Source organism: Pseudopipra pipra, chromosome 1 (assembly GCF_036250125.1).
Source record: "Pseudopipra pipra isolate bDixPip1 chromosome 1, bDixPip1.hap1, whole genome shotgun sequence".
NCBI lineage: Eukaryota > Metazoa > Chordata > Aves > Passeriformes > Pipridae > Pseudopipra > Pseudopipra pipra.
This window is the reverse complement of record NC_087549.1, coordinates 22,613,122-22,638,074: the sequence shown is the minus strand read 5'-3', so window position 1 is coordinate 22,638,074 and position 24,953 is coordinate 22,613,122. Positions and strand designations below refer to the sequence as shown.

General features: G+C 35.5%; 1 protein-coding gene across 2 annotated transcripts in view; it reads left to right on the top strand.

Moving 5' to 3' along the window:
* MTDH (metadherin) overlaps nt 1–24,627 on the top strand; it is a 33,036-nt gene extending 8,409 nt beyond the window's left edge. Inside the window, exons 3-13 of one of the 2 annotated variants that reach the window (XM_064648123.1) lie at nt 1,154–1,235; nt 1,686–1,865; nt 3,278–3,346; nt 5,751–5,999; nt 8,636–8,722; nt 10,580–10,678; nt 12,791–12,915; nt 13,463–13,582; nt 16,062–16,181; nt 20,008–20,164; nt 21,757–24,627. In XM_064648123.1, coding sequence (XP_064504193.1) covers nt 1,154–1,235; nt 1,686–1,865; nt 3,278–3,346; nt 5,751–5,999; nt 8,636–8,722; nt 10,580–10,678; nt 12,791–12,915; nt 13,463–13,582; nt 16,062–16,181; nt 20,008–20,164; nt 21,757–21,827 — 1,359 coding nt within the window. In that variant the 3' untranslated portion in view covers nt 21,828–24,627. The remainder of the gene's footprint in view (nt 1–1,153; nt 1,236–1,685; nt 1,866–3,277; nt 3,347–5,750; nt 6,000–8,635; nt 8,723–10,579; nt 10,679–12,790; nt 12,916–13,462; nt 13,583–16,061; nt 16,182–20,007; nt 20,165–21,756) is intronic. The other variant, XM_064648132.1, reaches the window with a different exon arrangement.
* Nucleotides 24,628–24,953: the final 326 nt, after the last annotated feature.

The following is a 24,953-nucleotide window of genomic DNA, read 5'->3' as shown; positions in this document are numbered from 1 at the left end:
GGGATTAACAATTTATGTACATGTATGTAGATATATGAATACATATAATCTGTGGCCTGAAGGGCATGGTTGTTTTTTTGTGCCTTGATATATGCTTTCAATGAAAATCACACATCCTTTTTGCTTCTCTGTTTGTTACCTGCTTTGGGGTTGTGAATTTCATGCACATTTTTTCAGGATAGTCATTTAAGTTGTTCTGCTTTGTGCAAGAGAAAGCTTTGGGTAATGTCTGATCTGTGGCTGTTCATAGAGTTTATAAATCCCTTGACACTTTGAATAGTTTCTTCCCTGCTTTCCATTTAAGTGACTTGCCACGTTACAGAGAGGTTTTTTTAGTGTTTAGTGTAAGGGACTGTTATCTGAAAAGTGACTCTGTGGATGAGACTGTAGAATGTTAAAATGCCATCTTCCATTCTGTTTGCAAACAGACAACTTTGCTTTGTCTTGAATACTAGAAATAATTAGACCATTAGGGATCAAGAAGAAAAGTTTATTTTTCTACCATTCTTGCATGGGGTATGGTGCATCTTCAGGACTCTAAAATTTTGACTGGCCTGCTGAGTTCCTCATGTGCTTTTTGGCTATTGGCCAACACTGTATATTGCTACCTGTTGCACCAAAACTGTTTGCAGAAGTAGTCATATCTGTTCCTATTTGTTTAGCTTAGCTCTTGTATTCAAGAAGCTGTAATAGATGAAACCTTGGGGCGGGGGGGAGAGGGAAAGTCTTTCATGTATGGGCTCTAAGCACAGCTTATGTTTTGAAATAATTTCCAAGCTGGAATTTTCGTACCTTTTTTTTAAAGGAGTCAATGGCATTATTTATTTCTCCATATGTGACTTTATACTTGCTTCTGCACAAAACAAATTTTGCCAGACTAGGATCTGCCTGCTACACAGCTCATTACTCCTCTGTGATTGTGATGCCACCAGCACAGCTTCTTCCACCAGGCTTTGTGCTCTGTAGCATAAGTAATGTTCCACCCACTTGCCATTTCTGTGCTGTGTAAGTCTTTCACAGAGGGTTGTTCAGGAAAATCTGTTTCAAATTTATTCCTGCTTTTTTTGACTGGAGGTGGAGGGGGAGAATTCTCAATCACTATGAAAAGTGACCACTAAATAACTATTAAGATAATGTTTTATTTTTATTCTAGTCAAAGAAAAAAAAGAAATCAAAGGGAGATGCTAAAACGGTTCAGGATACATCTCGTCTAGATGGAAAGGAAGTTGATGAAGGTACTGAACACAAACATACACAACATGCAAACATTTTGGCTTAAATGCTGTTTAAGATTTACTTGTGTTTGATTCATAAAAAAACATAAGAAACTTTTTTTGTCATAACTCCGTAGTCACATACTATATCTGGAAATCTGATCTTTGAATCAACAGAATTTAGTAACCTAAACTGATTTTTTTAAGTTAAACTTATGAAAACTGAGAAGTTGTGAATAATAGGGCCCTCATGTTACTTATGTTTTGCTCTGTGAAGCAAAGTATTATCACATTGCATCCAGAAAAACTTACCTTTAGCCACTTGTTTGTGTTTTCAAACTAATGTTGAAGCTGACTGCCATGTCTGATTGTTAAACCGCCCTCAGACTTCAGCTTGATATGAGGCAAGCTAAAGCTCTTCCCTTGCTCTCTCACTTAGTTTTTGATGTTTTCATTTGGATGATGTTTTAGGAGCCTGGGAAACAAAAATCAGTAACAGAGAGAAACGTCAGCAGCGTAAGCGAGACAAGGTGCTGACCGAGGGTGGCTCGGGAGAATCAAATCTCCAGGGGCTGGAAAATACGGTTACTGTATCCATTGAACAACTGATGCCTACACCATCACTGCCGGTTGGTCTCAGAAAAAATAAAGGTATGATGGTCGATAGGTCTGTGAATCTGTCCTAGAAAGATAACTTTACTTGCATGCTTAAATAGTGACGCTGTTTTAGACATATGATAGGTATATTTGGAGGTGAAACGCTTGAGGAAGTTTGTCACACTGTGTAAAAGTACTTTCTTATTGTGCAAAACTTGCCCCTTTTTAGCTGTATTTTTGGGGAGGCTCAAGAGTTCCAGATTAAGTGGCTAAGACACTGACCTCCATCCGCACTGGTGCTCTGTCCGTAGCTGCACAGCTGTGCGGGCATATATCCCTGTTCCTTCACTTGTGCTCTGCTGACTCTGCCCTTTATGTTTCCTGGAACTTCAAAGGCATCCTCGGCACTGCTGCAGGCAGCACCAGCTCCTTAACTTTTTGAGTGCTTCCTTTCAGAAGAGTTATGCCCATGAAATTCTCTTTAAAGACCATTCACTGCTTAACACGTAGGCGTTTTTTCCAATGTAGATTTAGTAGTACCCTATACTAAAGCTGTTTATAATGATGAGGCACATCTGGCTGAGATTTAGTAATCAATTGTTATAGCTAAGAATTCAATAGATGTGGCTTCTGCTGTTACAGAAGGTTGCATGGGCTGGTTTAAATCATGTGTAGGCACAGGAACTCATATTTGGCTGCAACTGAGAAATTGGTGTTTTAATTAGATGAAACTTGATATTCTAGCACAGTGACAAAAAGACTGAGCCTAGCAACTGTCTAGTACCTTGTAACAATTTATTGAAATTTGTATGCCTCACCCTGGTGTTTTATTGACACTTGTTTGCGTCTTGACTGAGTGCATAATTCTTACCCTGAGGACTAGATCAATTGTTTCCTGTTACGTTTGTTTTTTCCCTGTCCATTTACAGAGTTTTAAGAAATGGTAGTTCTAGCTGTGTCTCTGCACTGTGGTGAAACATAACTGCTACTTTAACCTCTCTAGCCAGAGTCCTTTATGTATCATGTTCTTATGTATCACCTTGTACCAAACTAATCTGCAAAGAATTCAGCTGTATCTAGTGTTTTCATGGTAAGGTAGAAAGAAATAGTTATAGGTTAGAAATACTTAGAGCCACCCTTATCTTAAAAATTACAGCCTCTGTTTTAGATTTTTGCTCTTCATTCGTGAGGAAATTAGCTAAGGTTCTTTGAAATCTGCAGATACTTGGTTTATGGCCACTAAGTCAGTTTGAGTTCATTCTATCTGCAAAATAAACACAAATAATAAATAAATTATAATAGAGCATTTTAATTTTATTCTTAAATTTTCTGGAAATGTCTTAATTTACTTTGAGATTAATATGTTTCTTTTCTTAAAATAATGGATGCTCTTTAAGAAGATTTTTACAGGTGGTGTTTTTTGAAAAATCTTGGTCTAACTTTGTTTCCTCTTACTTCTTAATCAGGTGATGCACTTTCTAATGCACAGATTAGCAGCTCTAAATCTGCAAAGGGGGAGTCATCAATTCCACAAGGTAAAAAGTTTTCATTATTGGGCATCACAAGTAACTAGAGAAGCGTTTTACAGAAGTGGAAAACACCAATTGTTGGTGCAGGACCTTGTGCAGTTACTGACATGGAACTTTATTATACAGCTGGCTCTTTTGGCTATACAAATGTAATAAATGTTATATCTCAAAGTTGCAGTTACTTTTTAATAGGTTGAAAACAGTCCCTGTTACATGTGGAAATAGGATTCGGTATCTAGAATTTTCAGATGGATTACCTATTATACAAATAGTTACTTACAGAACACTAAAGCTCATTTTCAAGCTCCACTGAAAAATCCTCTATGCTAGCTTTTCAAACTTTCTTTTTCATGTTAATGAATTATTTGCTCAAAGAAAAACTTAGTTTAGATAACTGCCAAGAGCTCACAAGTCATGATTATTGCAAAGTTTTCGCTTGTTTCAGATTGTATACACTGGTTACTCAGTTCTTTACGTACTCCTTTGAGATGCATAAATTCATTCATTTTTAAAATTCTTAAATATAAGTATATGTTTATAAATTTGCATGACATATGTCATACTCAAAATATTTGGCTATTTTTAGACTGTCATTGACTAGTGAATCTTAGCAGTTTTCTAATAAGAGATACTGCTATACTAATACTTAAAGTGAGTTAGTTTGGCATAATGAAATTAACATAGTTGTTTCTTACACATAGCCAACATTAGCGGTGTTATTTTAATGAAAAGTAGTTAGTGTAATTAGGAAAGTCAAATGAGTTATTAAAAGCACTCAGATCCAGAAAGTGAATCCCTTTCTGCTTGTTTTTGAGAGCTTTACTTCACGTGCAAACTCCCTGTACCATCACACAGAAGGAGCTGGATTCTTCAGAGATACATAATGAGAGGACAGGAGGCAATAATCAAGTTTCAGCTCTTCATGAGATTTCCCAGAGATGCTTTGAACTATCAGCCTTTATGGTTTCCAGAACTTGAATAATGTGGTATAATTTAGAAGTCCGCTGTGCTTTGAGCAGAAGGTGGAACTAGGTGACTTGGAGAGATCCCTTTCAATCTTAAGTTTTCTGTGATTCTGTAAAAACATGCTGGTCGTATAGAAGGTAAAGAGTAGTATAATAAACACAGAATAATTAAGCTCCTCCTTCAGGACCTCAGGTACCTTTTTGCAAGGTTGCAGAAGGGTTTTTCTACCAGCTACAGTTTGGTTTCTGTCTCTTGGTATTTTTGTTGTTGCCTTTCCCCAGGACTTCATATTGCCCTCTGATGAAGTTGACTGACAGGAGCAGTGCTAGTGCTATGGAGCAAGGGCAGTGTTTTGGTGTAATTCCAGTGTTTGAAATTAATTTATCTGGGAAAATCTAGGCATATTTCACCTAATCAATACTTTGTCAGTGAGGCTGCCTTGAATTTGGCATGTTCATGCTGCCTGAGCTATGCTTTCATTTGAGGAATAAAATGTTTGGTCTGTAGTTTTTGTTGGTGGATGATACTGACTTGTGCATGAGGTATTGGCTGACTGTTTAAGTGTTACACTTGCAATATGCAGGTATTTCTTAACTGTTTGTAATTTCTGTTGTTTACACTGCATATATAAAAAGAGAGAGGGGGTTTGATATACAAAGCCCTTTGAGAAAGGTTTGTGATATATAGGAGGTGAGGCTGTGCGCACTAGCCCTTATATTTTATAGGGACATAAATTTAAAAATGTTCTATAATGGTCTTTGTCTCAGTGTACTGCTGACTTCTCTCAAAGTATACATTAAACTTGCTATGGCTGGTAATTTCTCATCAGGGTAGACAGTTGGAGTCTTGTGGTCTTTTGTCTTAGTGTAGCATAAAATATGTTACTTATAAATTATTTTGAGAGTGTTACCATGATTTTTAACTCCAACTGTGGTGGACAGTTATCAACAATATGATAACTATGCTTTTTGTAAATCCTGTGCAGTGTTTGGTAAGTATTTTCTAATACTTGGTAATTTCTTCTACTTCCTGCTTGGAAAACTGCTGTATGCAATTATGAAAACAAAAATATTCTCCATTTAGTGAATAGGATTTTCCACAAATCATCATCATACTCTAAGAGAAATTACCTGGCCTTTTTTATAATCTAGAGGCACTGATTCACCAATATACCAGCCCTATAAAGAAAGGAATGAGGAAAGAGAGTGCAGTTGGTGCTGTTTGTTCCTTACTCTTCAAGGTAGTAGACAGATGGTGCATATCATCTGAACTGGAAAATCAACTGAGACAGAGCAGCAGCTCGTCTGTATCCCACTGGTGTAGCAAAGCTGCCGTTCATTTGTCTTTTGTTTTTTTTTATCAAGTGAGTGTGCACGTAAGTGATATTTTAATTCTTCATACAGTTCTTATTTTAAATAATGCTTTCATTATTCTTGTATCTAAGTTTCTCCTGGATTGAGTGAAAGCCATACAGTAAATGGAGGAAGCTGGAATGAGAAGTCTGTAAAAATCTCACAGATTGGTGTAGGAGAGGAGAAATGGACATCTGTTCCTTCAAATGCAGCTGGGAAGAGGAAGACTGAGACGTTGGCTTGGGGCCAGGACACTGGAGATGCTAATGGAAATGGAAAGGACTGGGGTGTAGGCCTGGTGGGCAGGCCCTGGAAAGAGCGTTCTTTGTTCACTCCCATTGGTAAGCTGTTCTGAAGAAACTTGCTTCCCTTAAGCATTTTTACATAAATATATTTTTTAGTAGTGGATCTCTGAAATATCTTTATGTTTATATATTAAAAAAAAATCTTGACATGGTCTAGTGAAATGTAAACTGAACAATTTCTGTTTACTGTAAGTTCTGGTGGCTTAGCATCTATGGCTCTGTGTACAGTTAAACTGGGGTTTTTGAGTTTATCTGAGATAAAATTGTTTCTGAGATAAAATTGTGCCATTTTGAAGTGTAAGTTCTTTTAAAGAACGTCTTAAAACCCAGGTCATAAGTCTATTCTGTTGATCCAACATGATCAAATCAACTGTGTTTGGTTTTGACAGGTGTTTGTTTGGGCTTCAGGCACGAAGATTGTTCAACTTCTGTGACATTTAGTATTACACTGTTTTTCTCATTAGAAACTGTTTTTTAGTGTTCAGTATAATTTTCTGCCTTTATCATTTGTGCTGTCCATAGTAATAATGAAGAGATTTTTTGATTTCTCTCTGGGCAGCAATCTCCAGCTTATTGGTAAATGCTGTAATATGCCTTCCCACTGTTCAGTCTAAGTAATTCTCATCTCTTCTGGAAAGCAGTGTTCCTTTGAATTCAGCAGTGTTACTTTAGTCTTGTCATGGCTTAAGCCCAGCCAACAGCAAAGCCCCACACAGGTGCTTGCTCACTCCCCCACCAGTGGGATGGGGGAGAGAATCAGAAGGGTAAAAGCTGGAAAACTCATGGGTTGAGATAAAGACAATTTAATAGGGAAAGCAAAAGTTTCACATGCAAGCAAAGCAAGGAAATAATTCTCTACTTCCCATGGGCAGGTGTTCGTCCATCTCCAAAATAGCAGGGCCCCATCGCACATCATGGGTACCTGGGAAGACAAATGGCATCAATCCAAATGTCCCTCTCTTCCTCCTTCTGCCCCCTACTTTATATACTGAGCTTGATGCCATATGGTATGGAGTATCCCTTTGGCCAGTTGAGGTCAGCTGTTCCAACTGTGTCTCTTCCCAACTTCTTGTTGGGAAGACAATGCTCAGCCTCCTTGCTGCCAGCAGTACAAGAAGCAGAAAAGGCCTTGGCTGTGTGTAAGCACTGCTCAGCAATGACAAAAACATCACTATGTTATCAACCCTGTTTTCAGCACAAATCCAAAACTTAGCCCTACCCCAGCCATAACTAGCACAAGACGAGATGTTTTTTTATTTCTCTGGCATATCTTGAAATGGGGTTCCTGATATACCATTGGAAGCTTTACTGTTGCCAAGTGGAAGCAAAGGCCTTTTTTTCATCTTCTAATTAGTTGTATTCTGCTGTATTTTCTAATAAGGCAGTTCTTGGTTACTGTGAACATCTTTTTGTTGGTTTTGTTACATCATGTTTGACCAGGCTGATTTACTTCTGGTAAAATGACTGATTTTGTGGGTGAGGGGAGAGCAGTGGAAAATATTTCATGGCGACTTGACTAATGCTTTCAACACTTTCTCACAGCATTGTTGTATCCAAGTTAGGATGGTTGAAAAACTGGTCAGGCTCAAAGGTAATGGTTATAAGTCCTACTCTCCCTTGAGGCTGTTAACAAGCTGTACTTAAACTTTCCCGTTTATTGTCTTTATGAGTGACCTGGAATAGGCAACAGAGTGCCATTTATATCAGATTTCCAGTTTACACCAAACTTGAGCGGGAACAGGGGAATCAGTTGATACAGTCCAGATCAGGGATGCCATCCAGAAAGACCTAAACCCAATGGAGTAATGGGTCAACAGGAACCCAAGGAAGCTCAGTGAGGACAAATGTGAAGTGCTGAACCTTGGGTTGGAAGCAATCCTGGCTGGAGACTGACTGTCTGGAGAGAAGCTCTGTGGATAAGGGGTCCTGCAGGACACCAAGCTGGACATGAGTCAGCCATAGGTCCTAGCAGCAAAGGACACCAACAGTATTCTGGAATGTATTAACACAAGAGTCAGTAGATTAGGGATAGTGATTCTCGGCCGTTTGGACAACATCTGGAATACCTGTCCAGTTTTTAGTGCATCCCCCCCAATTAAATAAATGTGATTCAAAATAAAAAAACCATTAGTAGTTTTTATTTAGAATCATGTTATAACCAGGTGTTCCTTTTGACACATTAGTGCCACTGATCATTTCTGCTTATTTTCTGCCTTACATTTAACAGTCAAATATGTGTTAATTTTTAAGCAGTATCTCCTATTTGTCAAAAATTATTCTAAATTTGGTTCTGTTCTTTAACATATATATACATATATGTTTTCTCCAAGCTGTGTTTCATCTATACATGCTTTATGATAACTTAATGGTTGTGATAATGGGAAGAATAATAGAATGGCGTTCAAAACACAATCTACTTTTCCTCTGTGAGAAGTTTATATATAGGCTGAAAGGGAAGATGATCTTGAAAAGCTAGAAAATTATTTCAGGCTGTGTGTTCCTGAAGTCCCATCTCTATCAGCATTGATTAATATCCTCAATTGTGTGAAATGTTATCACAGCTGGAATGTCCACTGTTTTTCTGACTTGATTCATAATAAAATAACTAACTTTTTCAACATTGCCAGCAGTGTGTGAAGTTCTTTTAATTTTTTTCTCCCCTTCCTCCACAGCTGCTTGGAATGTGGATGCAAGGATTAATACCTCTGAACAGAATTCTACTTCTTTCTCCTCATTTGGATTAACTCCTGCAGTTTCTGGTATGTATGCCTTTCCAAAGATTTTTCCACTCTTCTACTCCACCGGGTGGAATGTAGTTTGCCAAGTGTTATTAATACACATTTTTCTCATTGCTCTTTGAAAATAGTACTATAAAGAGTAGAAGACGTGTTTTATGAAAGCCTAGAAAGCTTTTTTGTTATGCTGAAATTATGCAATGAAGTAACTGTTTTAAATTGATAATCAGAAGCTAGATCATTAAGAAGGTTGGTATCTAGAGGGGCTTGGAATGAGGTGATCTTTAAGGTCCCTTCCAACACAAATCATTCTGTGATTCTGTGATTTCTTATTTAGCCTTCCTGTTTGTATATTAAGTCTAAATAATGGGCATAAGAGGTTGCTCAGTTTTGCTATGTCTCAAGTTAGAGATCTGAAGATTGCTTTCCAGGAAAGCCCATTTACCTCTGATCTTTTAGGATGTTTGTTATTTGATGGTTTTTTGCCCTTCAAGGAACTGAATCACTACTTTCAAAATATGTTCCATAGGCAGGATTGTAAGTCTTGAGTCTTTTCTCTGTATGACAGATGGAAAAGCTGAGCTCTAGGGTTTTCTTTTTTGAAGGCTGAAATTGCTGTAGAGTGCAAACCTGCCTTCATAATAAATCTTGTATGTTAAACTACTGACATAAGTGCTACAATGATTTATTATACAAAAGAGGGATCATATGTCAGGTTTTCTGCTCTTGCTTGCTTACTGCATGAGCTTGGCATGGCTATTTTCTGTTTGGAAGTAGCTGGCCAAGTGCTTATGAACTTAGGCTATGTTTGCTTGTATTCCATGTTACAGGCTTTTAGCTATTAACTCAAGCTCAGTGTCCTGAGTCTTAATTGTACAGAGAGTTTTAATTGAAAAAAAATATTTCCAAGCAGCCACTTGAATTCAAGTCGTCTTTAAACTAAAACTTAAAGTTTATTAAATAAAGTAGGATGACAGGCTGAGTTGAGATTCATCTGCAATGCCATCATGAAAACTTTGAGAGAAGTGTGAAAACAGCTAACGCTATTCATTGCTATTAAGCAGCAACATTGTAATGTAAAGTGACCACATGGACATATATTTACTTCTTAATTGTGACTGGCTGGCAAAAACAATGAGAACACGTCAATATTTCTGTCATCTCAGGTATCTTTTGCAGAGGTGTGTATAAGAGACCCAGGTCATATTTGAACTGCATTTAAACTTCAGAAGTCTCGGTATACAGTAATATACTAATTTCTCTCGTTCTTACAATTAAGGGGGTTTTTTTACTTTTTTATGTAATGGTTTCTGTTTCTTGTTTATTTTTCTTAATAATGTTAGGTGTGTAACACTTTCTGTTATGATGACTGATACTGGCCTTACTGTTGTTTGTCATGCCGCTTTTACATTCCTGAAATCCTTTACTTTAAATGAGAATTGGAATCTTAGTAATGTATAATTTAATTGGTCGACCTGCAATGTAATTAATGAGGTTTCTTTCTAGTAATCTTTTAAGCTTCTCTCTGTAAGAGTTCCTACTAATACAGGGTAATAATTTTACTACCCACAAAATTTCATTGTGTTTTTCAGTTTGAGGAGACTGCTGAAAGCCTCATAGACTGCTTTCACTCACTCTTCTTATCTCTTTTTCCATATTCTTTTCATGACTTAATTTTGTCTTCCTTCAATTTCCTTATTTTCTGAATATACCTCATGTACAAGAGCCTTCTAGTTTTCCTGTCCTGTGCAGTCCTTAGAATCAGAGTGTTTTCTTTGAGGCTTTTGTCTTCCTTTCCTACTTTGATTGGAATTTTGTTCCCCAAGAAAACTTCAAGAAGCTTGTTAACTTACAAGTACAATTCTGTTTATTCCCTTTCAGGATCCAACAGTGAGTCAGTTTCTCAGACTGGTACTTCTGATTTTCAGTGGGATTTAAGTCATGCTCAACCCTCTGTTGATGATGAATGGTCTGGGTTAAGTATGTTCCTCTAAAATGTTCATTAATAAAATGTTAATTAGTGTTAGTTACTTATATTAGCTACTGGTATTGGACAGTTGTGGGTATCTGAGGAAAAACCTGGAATGTTTCACTTTTGTAAAGCTAATTGACAGTTTGAAGAAAGTAGGAAGAAGTATTTTCACAAATTATGATAGAAAATGGTTAATTTTTAGAAAAAATACTTGGCTATTCAAACTCAGAAGTGGGAGAGCTCATGCATTTTACGGCAGTTCTGGCTTTTGCTAGAAAAATCAGAATAATAAATTAAAAAAGTCTTACTGCAAATGATGAGAAAAATCTACTGCAAATCTGCAAAATACATATTTAGCAGATTGTATTTGAGTCAGTTTGTTTCTGTATGTTTGTACCTTAATGAAAAGTTAATGTGACATAAGATTCCTGTATTTAATCTAACTTACTTTCACATTTACCAAACATTAGGAAGTTCTTATGTGTATAGAAAGCATATATAGGATAGAAATCACTGAAATTACTTGGGAATTGTGGTAAAATGGGTGTTTACTCCCTGCTTTCCCTTCCCTCCTTAAGAAAATGTTTACTGCATCTCATGAGAGCATTGAGCTGGACAGTTGTTCCAGAAATGGACTACCAGAGCAGCCTTGCATGTTACCTTCTCTCTAAGAACAACTTCCTGGTTAACAACTTCCAAAGTGGAATAGATTGATGCAGTCCTGCATTACACCACTTTTGGCATGATTGCTCTGATACCAGATCATTTTGAAACTTATCTTTTGTGGTTTATCTGGTTTAAGGATAAGGGAAGCACATATCAGTTAATCATTTGAAAGTAATCAGATTTACATTTTATCAAAAGCATAATTCACTCACATTTCTGAGCATGGAGTGTTTAAGGCTATAGCTTCTGTTAATAGAGTAATTTTATCATAGATGTCAACTATTTGAAAGGTACAGTGATAGAAGTGGGTAAATGCAAATTTAGGCCAATGTGATACACAGATACACCTTACTGCTTGATCAGGATCAGGATGAGGAAATTAACTGTATATAGAAATACTACTTACTTTTATTATTAATCAGAATGGATGTTTTCCTTAAGCAAGTAGTGAGACAGCAGTAGATAAACTGTGAAGTGTTATGTTGGGCAGTAATTGCGTTTTCAAATCAGTAAATTTTAGCATCCAAAGTAGGCATAATTAACGTAATATTTTTCTATGAAGGCAAGAGGCACTAACTAATCTTAAGATCTCTTAGTGCATTTTTAGCTTTGTATGTTTTCCAGTAAATTTAATTAGGTTTATTATTGCTTTTCATTTTGACTTGATTTTTAAATGATTAAACGGAATCCTACTGTAGTTGGCAGACCAAGTTTACCTCTTCTTCAATTTGGTATAGATGGGGAGTGAGAAATATTTGTGATGTTAATACAAACGCGAAATGAAAATGCAATCTTTTATGAGGTGTTCTGTTTTAAAATTGGCTTGCAGTAACTTTCTACTAAACAGACAGTCTAAGGCTTAGTTCTTCCCTTCAGATATTTCTAATTTTTATATAACTGACCCTTTAAACCTGTCATTCCTGTGTGACAACATAAATATGTGCCATCATAAATGAACAATAACAAAATGGAGTAGGGATGAAAGAGTCTTAGAAAAAATAAGGTTATTAATAAATGTCAGTGCTTCAAGATGACTTTTGACTAAGATTTAGACTTTCAGATATATCACTTGTAAAGTAATCTTACCAAGGTAAGATTGATCAGTGTTACAGTTCATCCTAATTTTTTCACAAACTAGGAAGAAGGTTTAACATAGAGAACAACTCTTAAATTTGTTCCTCTTCATGTAATTTAGAAAAATATCTCAAAGGAATTGCATCTGGCTAGCTGCTGTGATTAGTCTGTAATCAGACTGCGCTGTAAAATCAGTCGTACTCATTACTTAAAAATGTCCTGCACTTATTGATAAAATCTTTACTTTTTTCAGAAATACAGGAAATTACTATTTATATCTTGATTTCAGGAAGTGGGGTTATGCTTAGTTTTGGGTTTGTTTTTTTTTTCATTTTTAAACTGGAAAAGAGCACCTGTGAAGTAACTTTTAATCTTTGTAGATGGACTTTCTTCAGCTGATCCCAGCTCTGATTGGAATGCACCAGCAGAGGAGTGGGGAAACTGGGTAGATGAAGAAAAAGTTGCTTCTGTTCCTCAGCGTGAAGAGAGATCTGATATTCAGAAGGTAAAAGGTGGTATTTTCTCCTTAGCACCAAGACTTTGCCCTTACCACTGCCATTTCTTAAAGTAACTTAAAGGGTGGTGATAAAGGTAATCTCTCATCTCTTTTACACTGATAAGAATAGCACAATTGTGTTTGTTGTGTACACAGAGAAGGAAAATGCTCTATGTTATTAAGAAAAGAGAAGTTGCTTAGCTCCATGTTAAACCTTACTGTCTCATTGTAATTAGAGGGATTACCTTATCAGTATAGACTGAGAGGATTTAGATCTGTTTTCATAAATACTTCTTAACAGTATTTAATTCTCAATATGAAAAACAGCATTTCCATGCCACCAGTACATGGTGCTCTGTTGCCTTTTCCTTTCCCAACTTCTCTACCTGTATTATCAGATAGCATGTAAAGAATGTGGTCTTCCTAAAATGAACTGAACAGATAAGGCTGTTTACAGTTGTATATGCAACTAAATTCCTTTAATTTGTGTTTAGTCTGTAGAAGGCATGTTTCATTGTCATTTTAAATGCTAAATACCTTCTGTTTCCGTACAAAGATTTCAGATAATGAAAGAGAAAAAGCAGAGCCAATTCTTCAGAGTTCTACAAGTGGCAAATCCAAGAAAAAGAAGAAGAAAAAGAAGAAGCAGGGGGAAGAAGCTAACTCTCCTGCACAGGTAAAATCTGGATGGTTTGAAAGGCAGTTGTGAGGAATTCACAGATTTGCCTTATTAGCATCTTAACCAAACATTATTTTGGGGAAATTAATTTCCTTATGGTATTGGATTGTCTACTATTGTTTCTCAAGAATTAAAGTAATTCTTCTTTTACTAGTATTTCCTTAATTTGTTGTATTCACAGGTCAAATGTGGAATAATTCGTAATTTTGCGAGGTTTAAGAAAAGCATGAAATATGGGATCTATTTATCCTGAATTATTTATTTCCTATCAAATCTGGATTCTGTACTGTAGGGATGCTTCCAGGAGGAACTGCCCTCTGCATGGGAAGCCTCCTCATGTCCTTTCAAAGACAGCTGCCTTGGTGAACATAGCTAGCTAGCAGAATGAAAGAAATTTAAGTTCTCTCTTAAACTTTCAATTCTATGAGAATATAGTGGTTTTTGTAAGTACTGTTGTAACTTGATTTATCTGAAAGTCTCAATGCCTCAAACTCAGTGGGCGGAGCTACTCTGAGTCAGATTTTAACAAGGAAGAGAATATTTTCAAACTGAGGATGGTTGGAGTTTTCTGTGTTACTTAAATAGCTTTTGAAGATTACATTGAAACACATTTGTAAAAATAGCGAAAGCAGATTGCACTTCACTTGGCAATTGAATCATGTTTGAATAGATGAAAACAAGTACTTTCCTAATAGGAAAAAGCTTTTAATAGCTCATTATCAGATTACATCCTGCATCTGCTTGTAGTGACAGCCATTCATAGTTCACATTCTTTACAAAATGATCAGTGTTCAGTGAAATCTGACTAGGTGGATTGGAGAGGGGAGAAAGCAAAACTTCAGTCATACTTGCTTTGGATTTGCTTTTATGGTTGTCACGTTTTTCAGTCTTGAGATTGTTTTAAAACAATTTTAAAATATTACATTCCTGCTACATAAAATTCTCTTTTCAAGTTGTCTGTTTGGAGGTGGAGCTTGTGTCAATTTGCAGTGTTTCTTTTGAGGCAAATGTGAGGCAATTTGCAGTGTTTCTTTTGAGGCAGATTCAGTCTGGGGGAACTAGGACTATAGCTTTTTTGTAATTAAAATCTGTTCTAGGCTCTACAATGACTCTGAATGTAAGTCAAGATTAATAGGTTATGGTTAACAGGTGTTTGTGGGTATCCTGGATGGATCTTATAGTCAGTGAGGGCATTCTGAATGTGGTTTTTTTCCATTGCTTGTGAGCTGTCTTTTAAGTGGTATATGTCAAATGGAGGTCTACTGTCCATATTATCATAATCAGATTCACTTGTTCTACATGTTAGTCTCCAACCACTCAATTTTGTTACTTTTTCTTTCAGTCCATCAGTCTATGAAGCCATAAGTTTACAGATGAGAATTTATCTGTACTAAATTTTTATGTAAAATTGAGGGTGTTGCTTGATAGGAGCTGACAGAACTCCCAATACATCACTGAAGTTATCCTTTTTGTAAAAGTTTAGTAATTTAACTTGTCAGTCCTACTTCAAACTCACTTAAAATCTGTATATTTATTCTCTGAAAATGGAACACCTTCATTTAAACAGCCTCATCTTTCTCATTGCTTTTACTTAAATGTTCACACTCTTTTTTTGACTTCAGTGTTTGTCAAAGCAGTGGAAGCTAACTTAAGAGCTAGGTGTAAGGCAATGTGTTCTTTCCTGTCAAGAAGCAACAGACTTAGACTGTGACTGCATTTTTATAAGGTTCCAGTGGAAGTAAGTGAAGGAACAGTCTTTCAAGAGGTACTTCCAGTTTAAAATCAGAGACCTGTGTACTATTTACTCTTTACCACCATGGGATTCTTCTAGTCCTATAAAGAAGTGTAACTACTCTAATTCCACACGTAAAATGAAAACTTTCCACCACTGGAGTGTTTAAGGAGTAAAAGTCTTGGATACTTTTGAACATATTTTCAGTTTTTGTACTGAAGTTTGTTTTACAGGCATCATGGCAAACCAAATTGAGTTGCAAAAATATTAAAGCTTAATAATAGATAACTATGCAGGTTCATATGCAGCGCTTGCATTTTAAAACTTTCTATTTGTAACAAAGCACAGAATTGAGAGCAGTCAAGTGTCGTTGTGATACTTTTGCAAAGTTTTTAGAGTAAATTCAGTTTAATTTCACATCCTTATAATTTAACAGGAGTGTGAAGTGTAGTTCATTCTCAGATTGGGATTTTTGTTTGTAAACTGTATGAAGAATACTACTTTCTGGGCTTTATTGGATTCTATGGGTATTTTTTTATTATGTTGTTCTATAAACTTTGAGTGTTAGCCTAGGCTAATTTTAGCCTACTACTTTAATTTTTGTAATAGATTTTCTTAGTTATGGAGGTTAGTATAGAAGCTATAATAAAATTATGGCAACAAAACTCACGCAGAGAAGAAGAGTCAGAACTTGACTGCAAACACAGGCTCTTCTTTTTTCCCCTCCCACACCCCTTTTTGTAGGACACTGAAGAACTGGATAGAGAAGCTGGAGAGGAATTTCAGGAGGATACCTCAAAAGTTCAACCACAGCAGGAAAGAGCTTTTTCTCTGAAGACCATAAGTACTAGTGAACCAGCTAAGGTAGGGATGCAAAATTTGGTTTATGTTACAATTGGATTTGGAAGTGCTGAAGTCCTTTCAAAGATTAATTTGTATGGATAAGGTTACACTAAGAATACTGTTTCAGGCTAAATGCTTACGAATGTAAAGGTAATTGAGAAATTGAATTTCAGATAGATATCATAAACTTTATAAGTTTTAAAAAATACATCTGCTCTGAAAAGCAGTATCTTCCAAATCAGTAGTCACTTTCTTGACTGGCAAGTTTTTTTCTCGTTTGAATTATTCAGGCAATAGTTGAAAACTTTGAAATCTGGAAACATAAGAACTAAAAGTTCTGAGCACAAGACTAGTAGGATATTCTACTGTTTTGTTGCAAAAGAATGAAGTGTTATTGACTTGCTATATTCTGACTTAAATGCTGTCTAAAACTGATTTTTTGTAGCTGTACTGAGCCTAATCTTAGTGACTGAATAAGAAAAGGTTTTATGTGAACCAATTCACAAACTGTTTGCTTCATCTCACAATTGAAACATAGTCTAGTGAATACAAGTTCTCTTTCAATCTTTTTCCAAATAGCAGCTTTCTCAGATACTGCTACCCTACAAACTGTCACATTGTAGGAGATGTAAAGTATTTAATATTTCTAGTGACACTGATTTTGTGTTCCATAAAAAGTGAACAATACTAGTGAGGCAGCAGTTCAGTACCAGAGAGTATATGTCAGAATACTGAGTTTAAGTGCTAAGCATTAGTTTTGCAAGGATAACAAGGTGTTAAGATTCAAATGAAAATGCTAGAATGAAATCTTTTACAAGAGGATGCAGGTCACCAAAGAAAAAGTACAGAAGTGTGTTGAAAATGTGTCTTGAAAAGTACATTCATTCAGACATACTTAAGGCTCATTGAAAATACCCTACATCCAAGTGGAGTTTTACTACAATTATTTAGTGTAGATCAGTTCAACCTTTATTCAAGGTTAGCAACTGTTCTATCTGACCTGTGCATAGCTGGTTTTAGAGGTGGTTTTTTGAAGCTGTATTTGAAAAGATATCTGCCTGTGTGCGCAAGTGCCTTTACTCCTGTTAGTGTTTGTTTTTTTTAAAAAAAACTTAAAAGCAAATACATTGCTTCATTTTAGAAGCTTTAGTTGAAAATGTGTAGACAGAAAGCTTGGGTTGTGACATCAAGGTGGGTTTTTCTGGCATCTAGAGAGAGGCATACTTGTGCATCCCAAAAGACTATAGCTTTTGCTGTTCAGAAATCTGAATTGATTTGAAATGTATCAGCAGTTAGATTATATTTTTTCTCACAAGCTGTTGACACTGTCAAAATACAAGCCCAGTTTCAGCAGACTTTCCTCAATTCTTTAGTGTCTATAATCATACCAAAATTCCTAGGTGATTTGGTGATGTAGACCCACACTGTGCTATTTTTAAGGGACTCGAGAGCTTCTGTTACTCTTGAATCTTAAATTCCATCTGTTCATATATGTGCCTATGTATGTCTGTGCAAGTGGTGACTGAATTAAACTTGGCATGGGGGAAGAGGATAAATGAAACTATTACTAGCATTCTCTGGAACTGGAGTTGATAAAGGACAGCTTGCGAATTGTTGTATCTGACAATGCAGATGGTCTGTCAGTCTTTATCAAATCTCCTTGCCGTCAGATTTGGCTTCATTGTAACTTCACACAGGCAGAGATGCCTTCCAATATTGTTTGACTCAGCTGTTCCAAAAAGTTTTAGAAACAATCTGTGATTGATGTGTGAAATGGATGACTTGAGTTTCCAAGGTAGGTAATTTAGTCTTGCTTGAGCAAATGCTCCAAAACATGAGAACCAAATATAAGGGAAAATAAACTGAGTACAAATAAGTTATTATTTAGGATATCCTCATAGACACCAGAAACACCTGAGTGTTGAACATTTCTGTTTCACATCACACTATTTTTCCCATATTATACATTGGGCTTCATTGAAACTTTTTGCATTTTATCAGCAGGTATGTTTTAGTTTTAAATGAAGAGATATCTTTGGAAATCCTTCATTTGTAATGCTTCGACAAGTTACTACTTCATTACTAAATCATATAATTATGCATATAACTATTTATATCTTCAAGTAGGCTTTATTCATTGTTACAGGTCTGCTTTCTGAATGGATTTGTTAACAGAGAATATCCTAGAAAAGAATAGTACCCAATTTTTAATGTTTGGTATCACTACCCACTTTTCTGTATCCAAAATTTAGATAGAAATATTTGGAAAAATGTCCAGAGAGTGCTGTATGTACCAATATCATTACATTGTCAGTAATACTGCATGCTGTAATTCAAGCTGCAACATGTTAGTCAACCTAAGAGAGCCATTAAAATCTTAATTGAGTTTCTTTACCTGCTGGTGGAGTGTGGCTGTCCTAACAAAACTTTGATACCAGTTACCTGAATTGATTACCTTGCACTAGAAAATTTATGTCCTCCTTTTATTTTAGAAACCACATTTCATTGTGCTAAAGCTCCCTTATTTATGTAGCTGATGATTGCTAACCATTAGGCAACATTAGAATTAGCTAAGCTTGGAACTCTTGTAGGATGGGAGTTCATTTTATCAGCATGGTTGATATATTCAAAAATATTTGAGATTACTAATTTTTCAGTAGATTAAGAGAAATACTGCAATTATAGTTATTAAAAAACTTGTTTCAGTCTGTGTAAGGGTACAGCAGACTATTCATAAAAGGTTAGAGAACTGCTATCCTCTAAATTCATGTGTTTGTTTTTTTCAATTAAAGTTGTTTAATTTCTTGCTTAGTGTGATTTGATTAAAAGAAAATTATATCTTTTTGTTCTTTTCTATATTCTGACTCAATTTTTGAGATGCTTGCATTATAGTGATGGAAACAGTACAAACTGGTGACTGTAACGTAGGATCTGTGTACATCTGCATCAAGGGATGGATGTAGACTTCACTGTTTTGTTGTCAGAGTTCCAGGTCTTGGCCGTTGTGGCACAACTACAGCCATGACTTCTTAATAACATCCTAAAGTTTGGGTTTTATTGCTTGGCTAAGACATGATTCTAATACACTCTTTTTTGAAGCCTTTTGTCATTTGTTGACTTGCTGTGGGATCGTACTTTTTTTATGTTCTGACTTTCCTATTGGAATATAAAATTGGTTTTTTCTGTTTTGCTGTAATTTTAATTACAATAAGTGCTACACACTAAGTTACAGTTATGTCTTGTCTCTGTAGTGGGAACCTTCAAAACCGACTAGATAACTGGAAAATACTGCAAGTATCTTGGCAGTTATTTCTCCAGTAGTTTCCACTGAAATACTTGCTGACTGCTCTCGCAAATATTTGTTATTCTAATAGAAGCATACAGAGTGTTTTGAGCAGTTGATAGGAATGACTGCAAATCCTTTTTAAATAAAAGTTTGATTTGAGTTTTGAGTTGTGTATTTGGGCCTGTGTAACTTGCCTGTTTGCCTTGCAACCAAATGCATATGTGTCACTGTCTTACATCTCTCTTGAATAACTATTCAATCTTTTTTTTGGGTCTTGGTGATTTCTAGATTGTTTTCCCTTTTTTTGCATGTGATATATTTTAAGAATTTATTTGTGTGGTTTATCTTTACTTCTATGCAACTAAAAATTTTGGCACTAGATGGCAGTCCTAGTATTACAGCCTCAATTTAAAATTTGGAAGGATTTTAATATTGGCTTAATTTTTCAATGCCATCTTCTCAGCAGCTGCTAAGTATACTGCTAAAATAACACCATGTAAGAGTAATTATTTTATATGACTTAAAAAACTTTTGGAAACTTTTTTTCTCTTTCTCAAATAGTCTGAGGAGGCTCCTTCACTTGCTGTTTCTACTGAGCCATCTGTAATTGTATCAGAGAGCAATTCTGACAAGATCGTTTCCCAAGTGCCACAGATGCTGCAAGAGACAGATGTTTCTAGTCCTAATATTAAGCAAAACAGTGTGCCTCCTCCACAGAGTAAGTATCTCTTGGTGCAATTCCTTTGTCTGAATTCAGGGTGTGCTTTTTCCCCATAGAGCATGTACAGTCAGAATGCCTTGCCCTGGGCTTTGAGTTTTAGAGTGCCATATCGGGTACTTGTGTATCTCATTTATACATCTTGCCATGTTTTTAACTTCCTCTGAAGCGCTTTGATATATTTGTTTTCATTGTGAGGAAAAACTGGCTTCATATGCTCGAATGACTGAAAATGTCTGTTGGGCTTGTCCAGTCCTTACCAGACATTTGGAGGTACTCATGTACACCATGAGGACTTGAGCTCCATGCTGCGACTGAGGAGTTCTGCCAACACTGTTTCAAAGGCCTGCTTGTGAGCCTTTGGTGGAGAACAGATGGCTGCTGACATAGCAGTTGACAGGATATTTAGCTACCAAAAATTTTGAAAAAAAATACAAACAATTCAATTTTCAACCTACTGGGGTTTTTTGACTTCTCAACTTAGCTCATTAGCTTCTTTTTCTGTATGCTCCCCTGTAATCATATAGGAAAACAGTTGCTTATATTGTAATAGAAAGGTATTGGGTGATGGACTTATATTTTTGTTGTAGCTTAACAGCACATAGATCAGGATGAATTGCTGCAGGTATACTGTTTTTTAAAAATATGCTGTGCCCCAAAATGTCAAATGTACCTTCCTGTTGTATGCTGCAAAAGTGCTTCTACTGAAGTACTTACACAGTAATATGGGAAAATTGGAAAGGAAGTCAGGATGTGAAAGGCATTGCTTAAAAAAAAAAAAAAGTTGTTTTGAATCAGACTTTTTAATGAAATTAATAAATACTGACAATCCATAATAAGTTCCTGGCTAAGTGTTAAAGTACTAAATGAGTTTTTAATGATGGTAGAATTATGGCTTCATAATAATGGTCTCCTTCAACTGCAGTAATTGGCTTCTTGGTTTTCAATACGTGAAACAATGGAATCTTTCAAGTCAATGTGTCAATTGATGCCTTTTTGTTCTGGCTCTAAAATATGAAATCTTTTGTACTGATTCACGTCTCAGCAATTGAAAGCACATCTCTTATGTTCAGTATATACAATATTTTACTCGTTTTACCACTCTTGGCAGCCAGCATGTTTTAAGGCAGTCTGTTTTATGAAAAGAATATCGTTTCTTATTGGAATCACATCTTTGCATAGTTCATTATTTTTAAAAAAACTCTTCTGACATGTCACATATATAATGACTAAAACCAGTGTAATCTGGTAAAAATGAGCATTTAATGTCAGTTGTGTACATGTACATTATTTTTTAGTTAACCAGAAAATAACAGTGACTCTTTTGTAAATAATACATGTGCAAAATGAATGACTTTTGTTGTGTATCACTCTGTGTGTTTGTGGGGTTAAAAAGTATGTTGAAATTGGCGAATGTTGGTTTAGATGTACTTCAAATTAAACTATTTGGAAGAAGCAGGTGAATAGAACTGCTAGTTGATTGTTCTGAATTACTTCATAATAATATCGTGTGTACTATCCAGGATTATAAAAGTTACAATTCTATGTAAACATTCTCAGTCCTAACACTGTAGTTATGTTTTGTTTTTTAGCAAAGTCTGAAGAAAGCTGGGAATCCCCCAAACAAGTTAAAAAGAAGAAAAAAGCAAGAAGGGAAACGTGAGGTTCCTGAGATGGACATGTGTTGCTGAATATTGTCATGAAGATTATGCTGTTTATGCAATAATTTGTGAACATGTACAGAATTTTATAAAAATTTCAAACACTTTTTAAAAACAGAACTGCTGTGAACACAAACATCTTTAAAAGGAATCAAATGAAAGTAACTTTATGATATAGCAAACAGAACATGCTACATTTGAAAGACATTCTGAAGAGTCTGTTTTTCCAACTTTTGGAGAGAGATCTTAATTAAAAAAAACTGGTTTTACAACACAGTGCCCTGTTTACAACAGATTATACTCTCATCTACAGCTGCGGATAAAAGATTAATTTCAAGGAAGGGTTTTCTGTAAAAATAATTGTCTGTACAGTAGTGGGTGTTTCTTGCCTCTCTTATGAGTGATGCATTAGAAGCACAGAATGTCAACCATCTGAATTTGTTTCATGCCTAAATCAAAGTGCTTTGATTAAATACATAATCTGCCATATCTTTACAGTAAGTTGGTTAGCAAGTCTGCTAGCTGTTACAGGAATCACAAGTGCAAATCATTAACCATTTGTACAGTGAGACCTTCATGGTTTATTATATGAAGTTAACACAATAAAACTGCTTTGGGTTAAAAGTTTGAGAATGTGATTTGAAACTTGAGTATGGTTCATGAAGTTATTTTTTATAATGTCTACTACCTTACTTGAATTATTGAAGATAACAGTATATTTTTAAGAATGCAGTAATGTGCATAAAATTGGTTTTCTCCTTCATTCCTTACAGTTCTTGGTTGATTCAGAGTCCTATCTAAAACTGTATTCTTTCCACTTTTAAACTCATGGAATGAACTGAAATGAAATGTTTCCTTCCCTTAACACTTGTTAACTTAGCATACCAAATTCTGTTATGTCTCTATTACTAAAAGAAAGCAAAGGTAATTTTTCACTCTCAAATTATTTGGGATTTCAAAGATCTGTTGGAGAACTGGAGTAGCTTCAGACAGCTTTAATTGACATTGTCAAGACCAGTTATCAGGAACACATTTTTTTACTGCCTTAACCTGTAGTATGTAGAATGTGTCTAGACTTCTGGACAGGAGTTAGTGTTTTTATATAAAAAAATAAAAAATGATGCAAGTATAGCAGTTGTAAAATAAAGACCATTTCCCACTTGAAACTGTTAATTGAAATGACATTTAAGATGTGTTGTCATTTTCAGGTACTGTGTAATGACATGGTATCCAACTGGCAGATGTGTTTGTGTCTGTAGGGCACATGCTCAGCCATGTGCACTGTAAATAGCCTTTACAAATATCTGTTTGATAAGGATGGTAGTTAACATCACCTGGTAAATTCAGCTGAAGAAGAGCCAAGATTTCTTTTCAAATGTTGGCTTCTGATTTTGCGGCACAAACAGAATTATTAACAGCTGTAATGAATGGTACTGATCAACAATCTTGTACTCTTACTGTACTCAACTGCAGTTTGACAGTGTTTCAGGGCAAGAACAGGTAATGCAGCAAGCTGGGTTTGATTGTACTGAAAATGCACCTTGCTAATTGAGAGCTTTCCTGATAAATGGATACTCACTTGCACAGGTATTAACCCCTGTATATCAGGAACATATGACACTCTAAATTCATTTGTTAAAATAAATTGAGCATATTGACAGTATTGATTTATTTACTGGGAGGGAGTAATGCTTGAGAGTGTTATCTGTCAAGATTCATGTAAAATAAATTTAGAACTGATACAACTTTTCAAGGAGTATCTTAAGGCAAACATGAAAAATAGGATATTATGAAATCATGCAGCGTCCTTTGCATGTAAATATGATAATTTTACGTGTGGTCTTCATAGTAAAGGTTAAAAGAATACCCTTTGAATTCAGGTTTTTAATGTATGTCTGAAATGTCTGTTTCCAATCTGTATGTTGTGCTACGAGCCTCTTTTGTAGAAAATACAAAGACTTTATGTAATGAAAGAAACTGCCCCCAAGGGCTTTCACTGCATAAATTCTTTTTTCCTCTTGAAGATAAAATTGGTGATATTTCTGGGTTAGTAAGTGCTAGCTCTTGAATAGCTTGTCATTCTGGAAAAAGAAACAAACTAGCTAAAACATAGGAACCCTGCTAATTAACTGCTACTGCTAAGCGGGATCATATAAATACATAGCCTTCCTTCCAAAATATTGTTACCTATTTAGCAGCACCTCTTACTGTTTTCTTAATGTGCAGTTTCAATGTCTTAGAAAGCGAAACTTGCTTTATTTGACATTCATTAAAGAGGTAGTAACTGTATATCATATTGTCTATAAATAGAAACTTGGTTATCTGTGTACTGTCATGTTTCTATGACTAAAGCAGTGGTTAGTCTTAATGATACACTGAATCCAGACTTTGGTACTTGGATAGAGCGAAAAACACCATTTAAAGAAACTTAAAAACTTAAAAATTTTTTTTCTTCTTTTTTTCTTTTTTTTTTTTTTTTTGAATGCATGGAATGGTTCCATAAATCCAGTATGTTGTTTTTTTCTAAATACTCTGGAATTATTTGTATGTGTAATTTAAACTTGTGATGATGTGTAATTGGATAGTCATGGCATATTTTTATTTCTTTTGTGGGGAGGGAAAGGTGTACAGAATTCATATGTGCTTGTTACAAAGGTAACTGCATTGGTTTGGAGGGGGGTGAAAACTGTATTTCTGATGCCCTTTTAGAAGTCTAAAGAAAAAAGTGCAAGAAAAGAGCACTACTTTAATATTTACTAAGAAAGAATGTACATATTAAAAACATTTCAAAATTTATAGAAATACTTCTAGTACTGTTGTGTTGTAACTGAATTCTATCTCATTTGAAGCTGCCCTGTTAATAGTTCCTAGCCATGGGATCGTCCTGTGAACAGGGCTTTTGAAAAGTGCAGACAGCAGAGTACATGATTTAAGCAGACTTTCATCTGTTATTAATCATAGTTGTTTTGCTTTTAACTCGGTTGCCAGTCAAGATTTCAGCTGTTAAAAAAAACACAAGTCTCTTGCAGCCACTTGTACTTGTGAGTCTCCTTCTGGTGACCACTGAGTACCAGTGAAGAGCAGTTCCAGTTTTTCAAGCCAGTACTGAAAGATTTCTTCATTGTTCT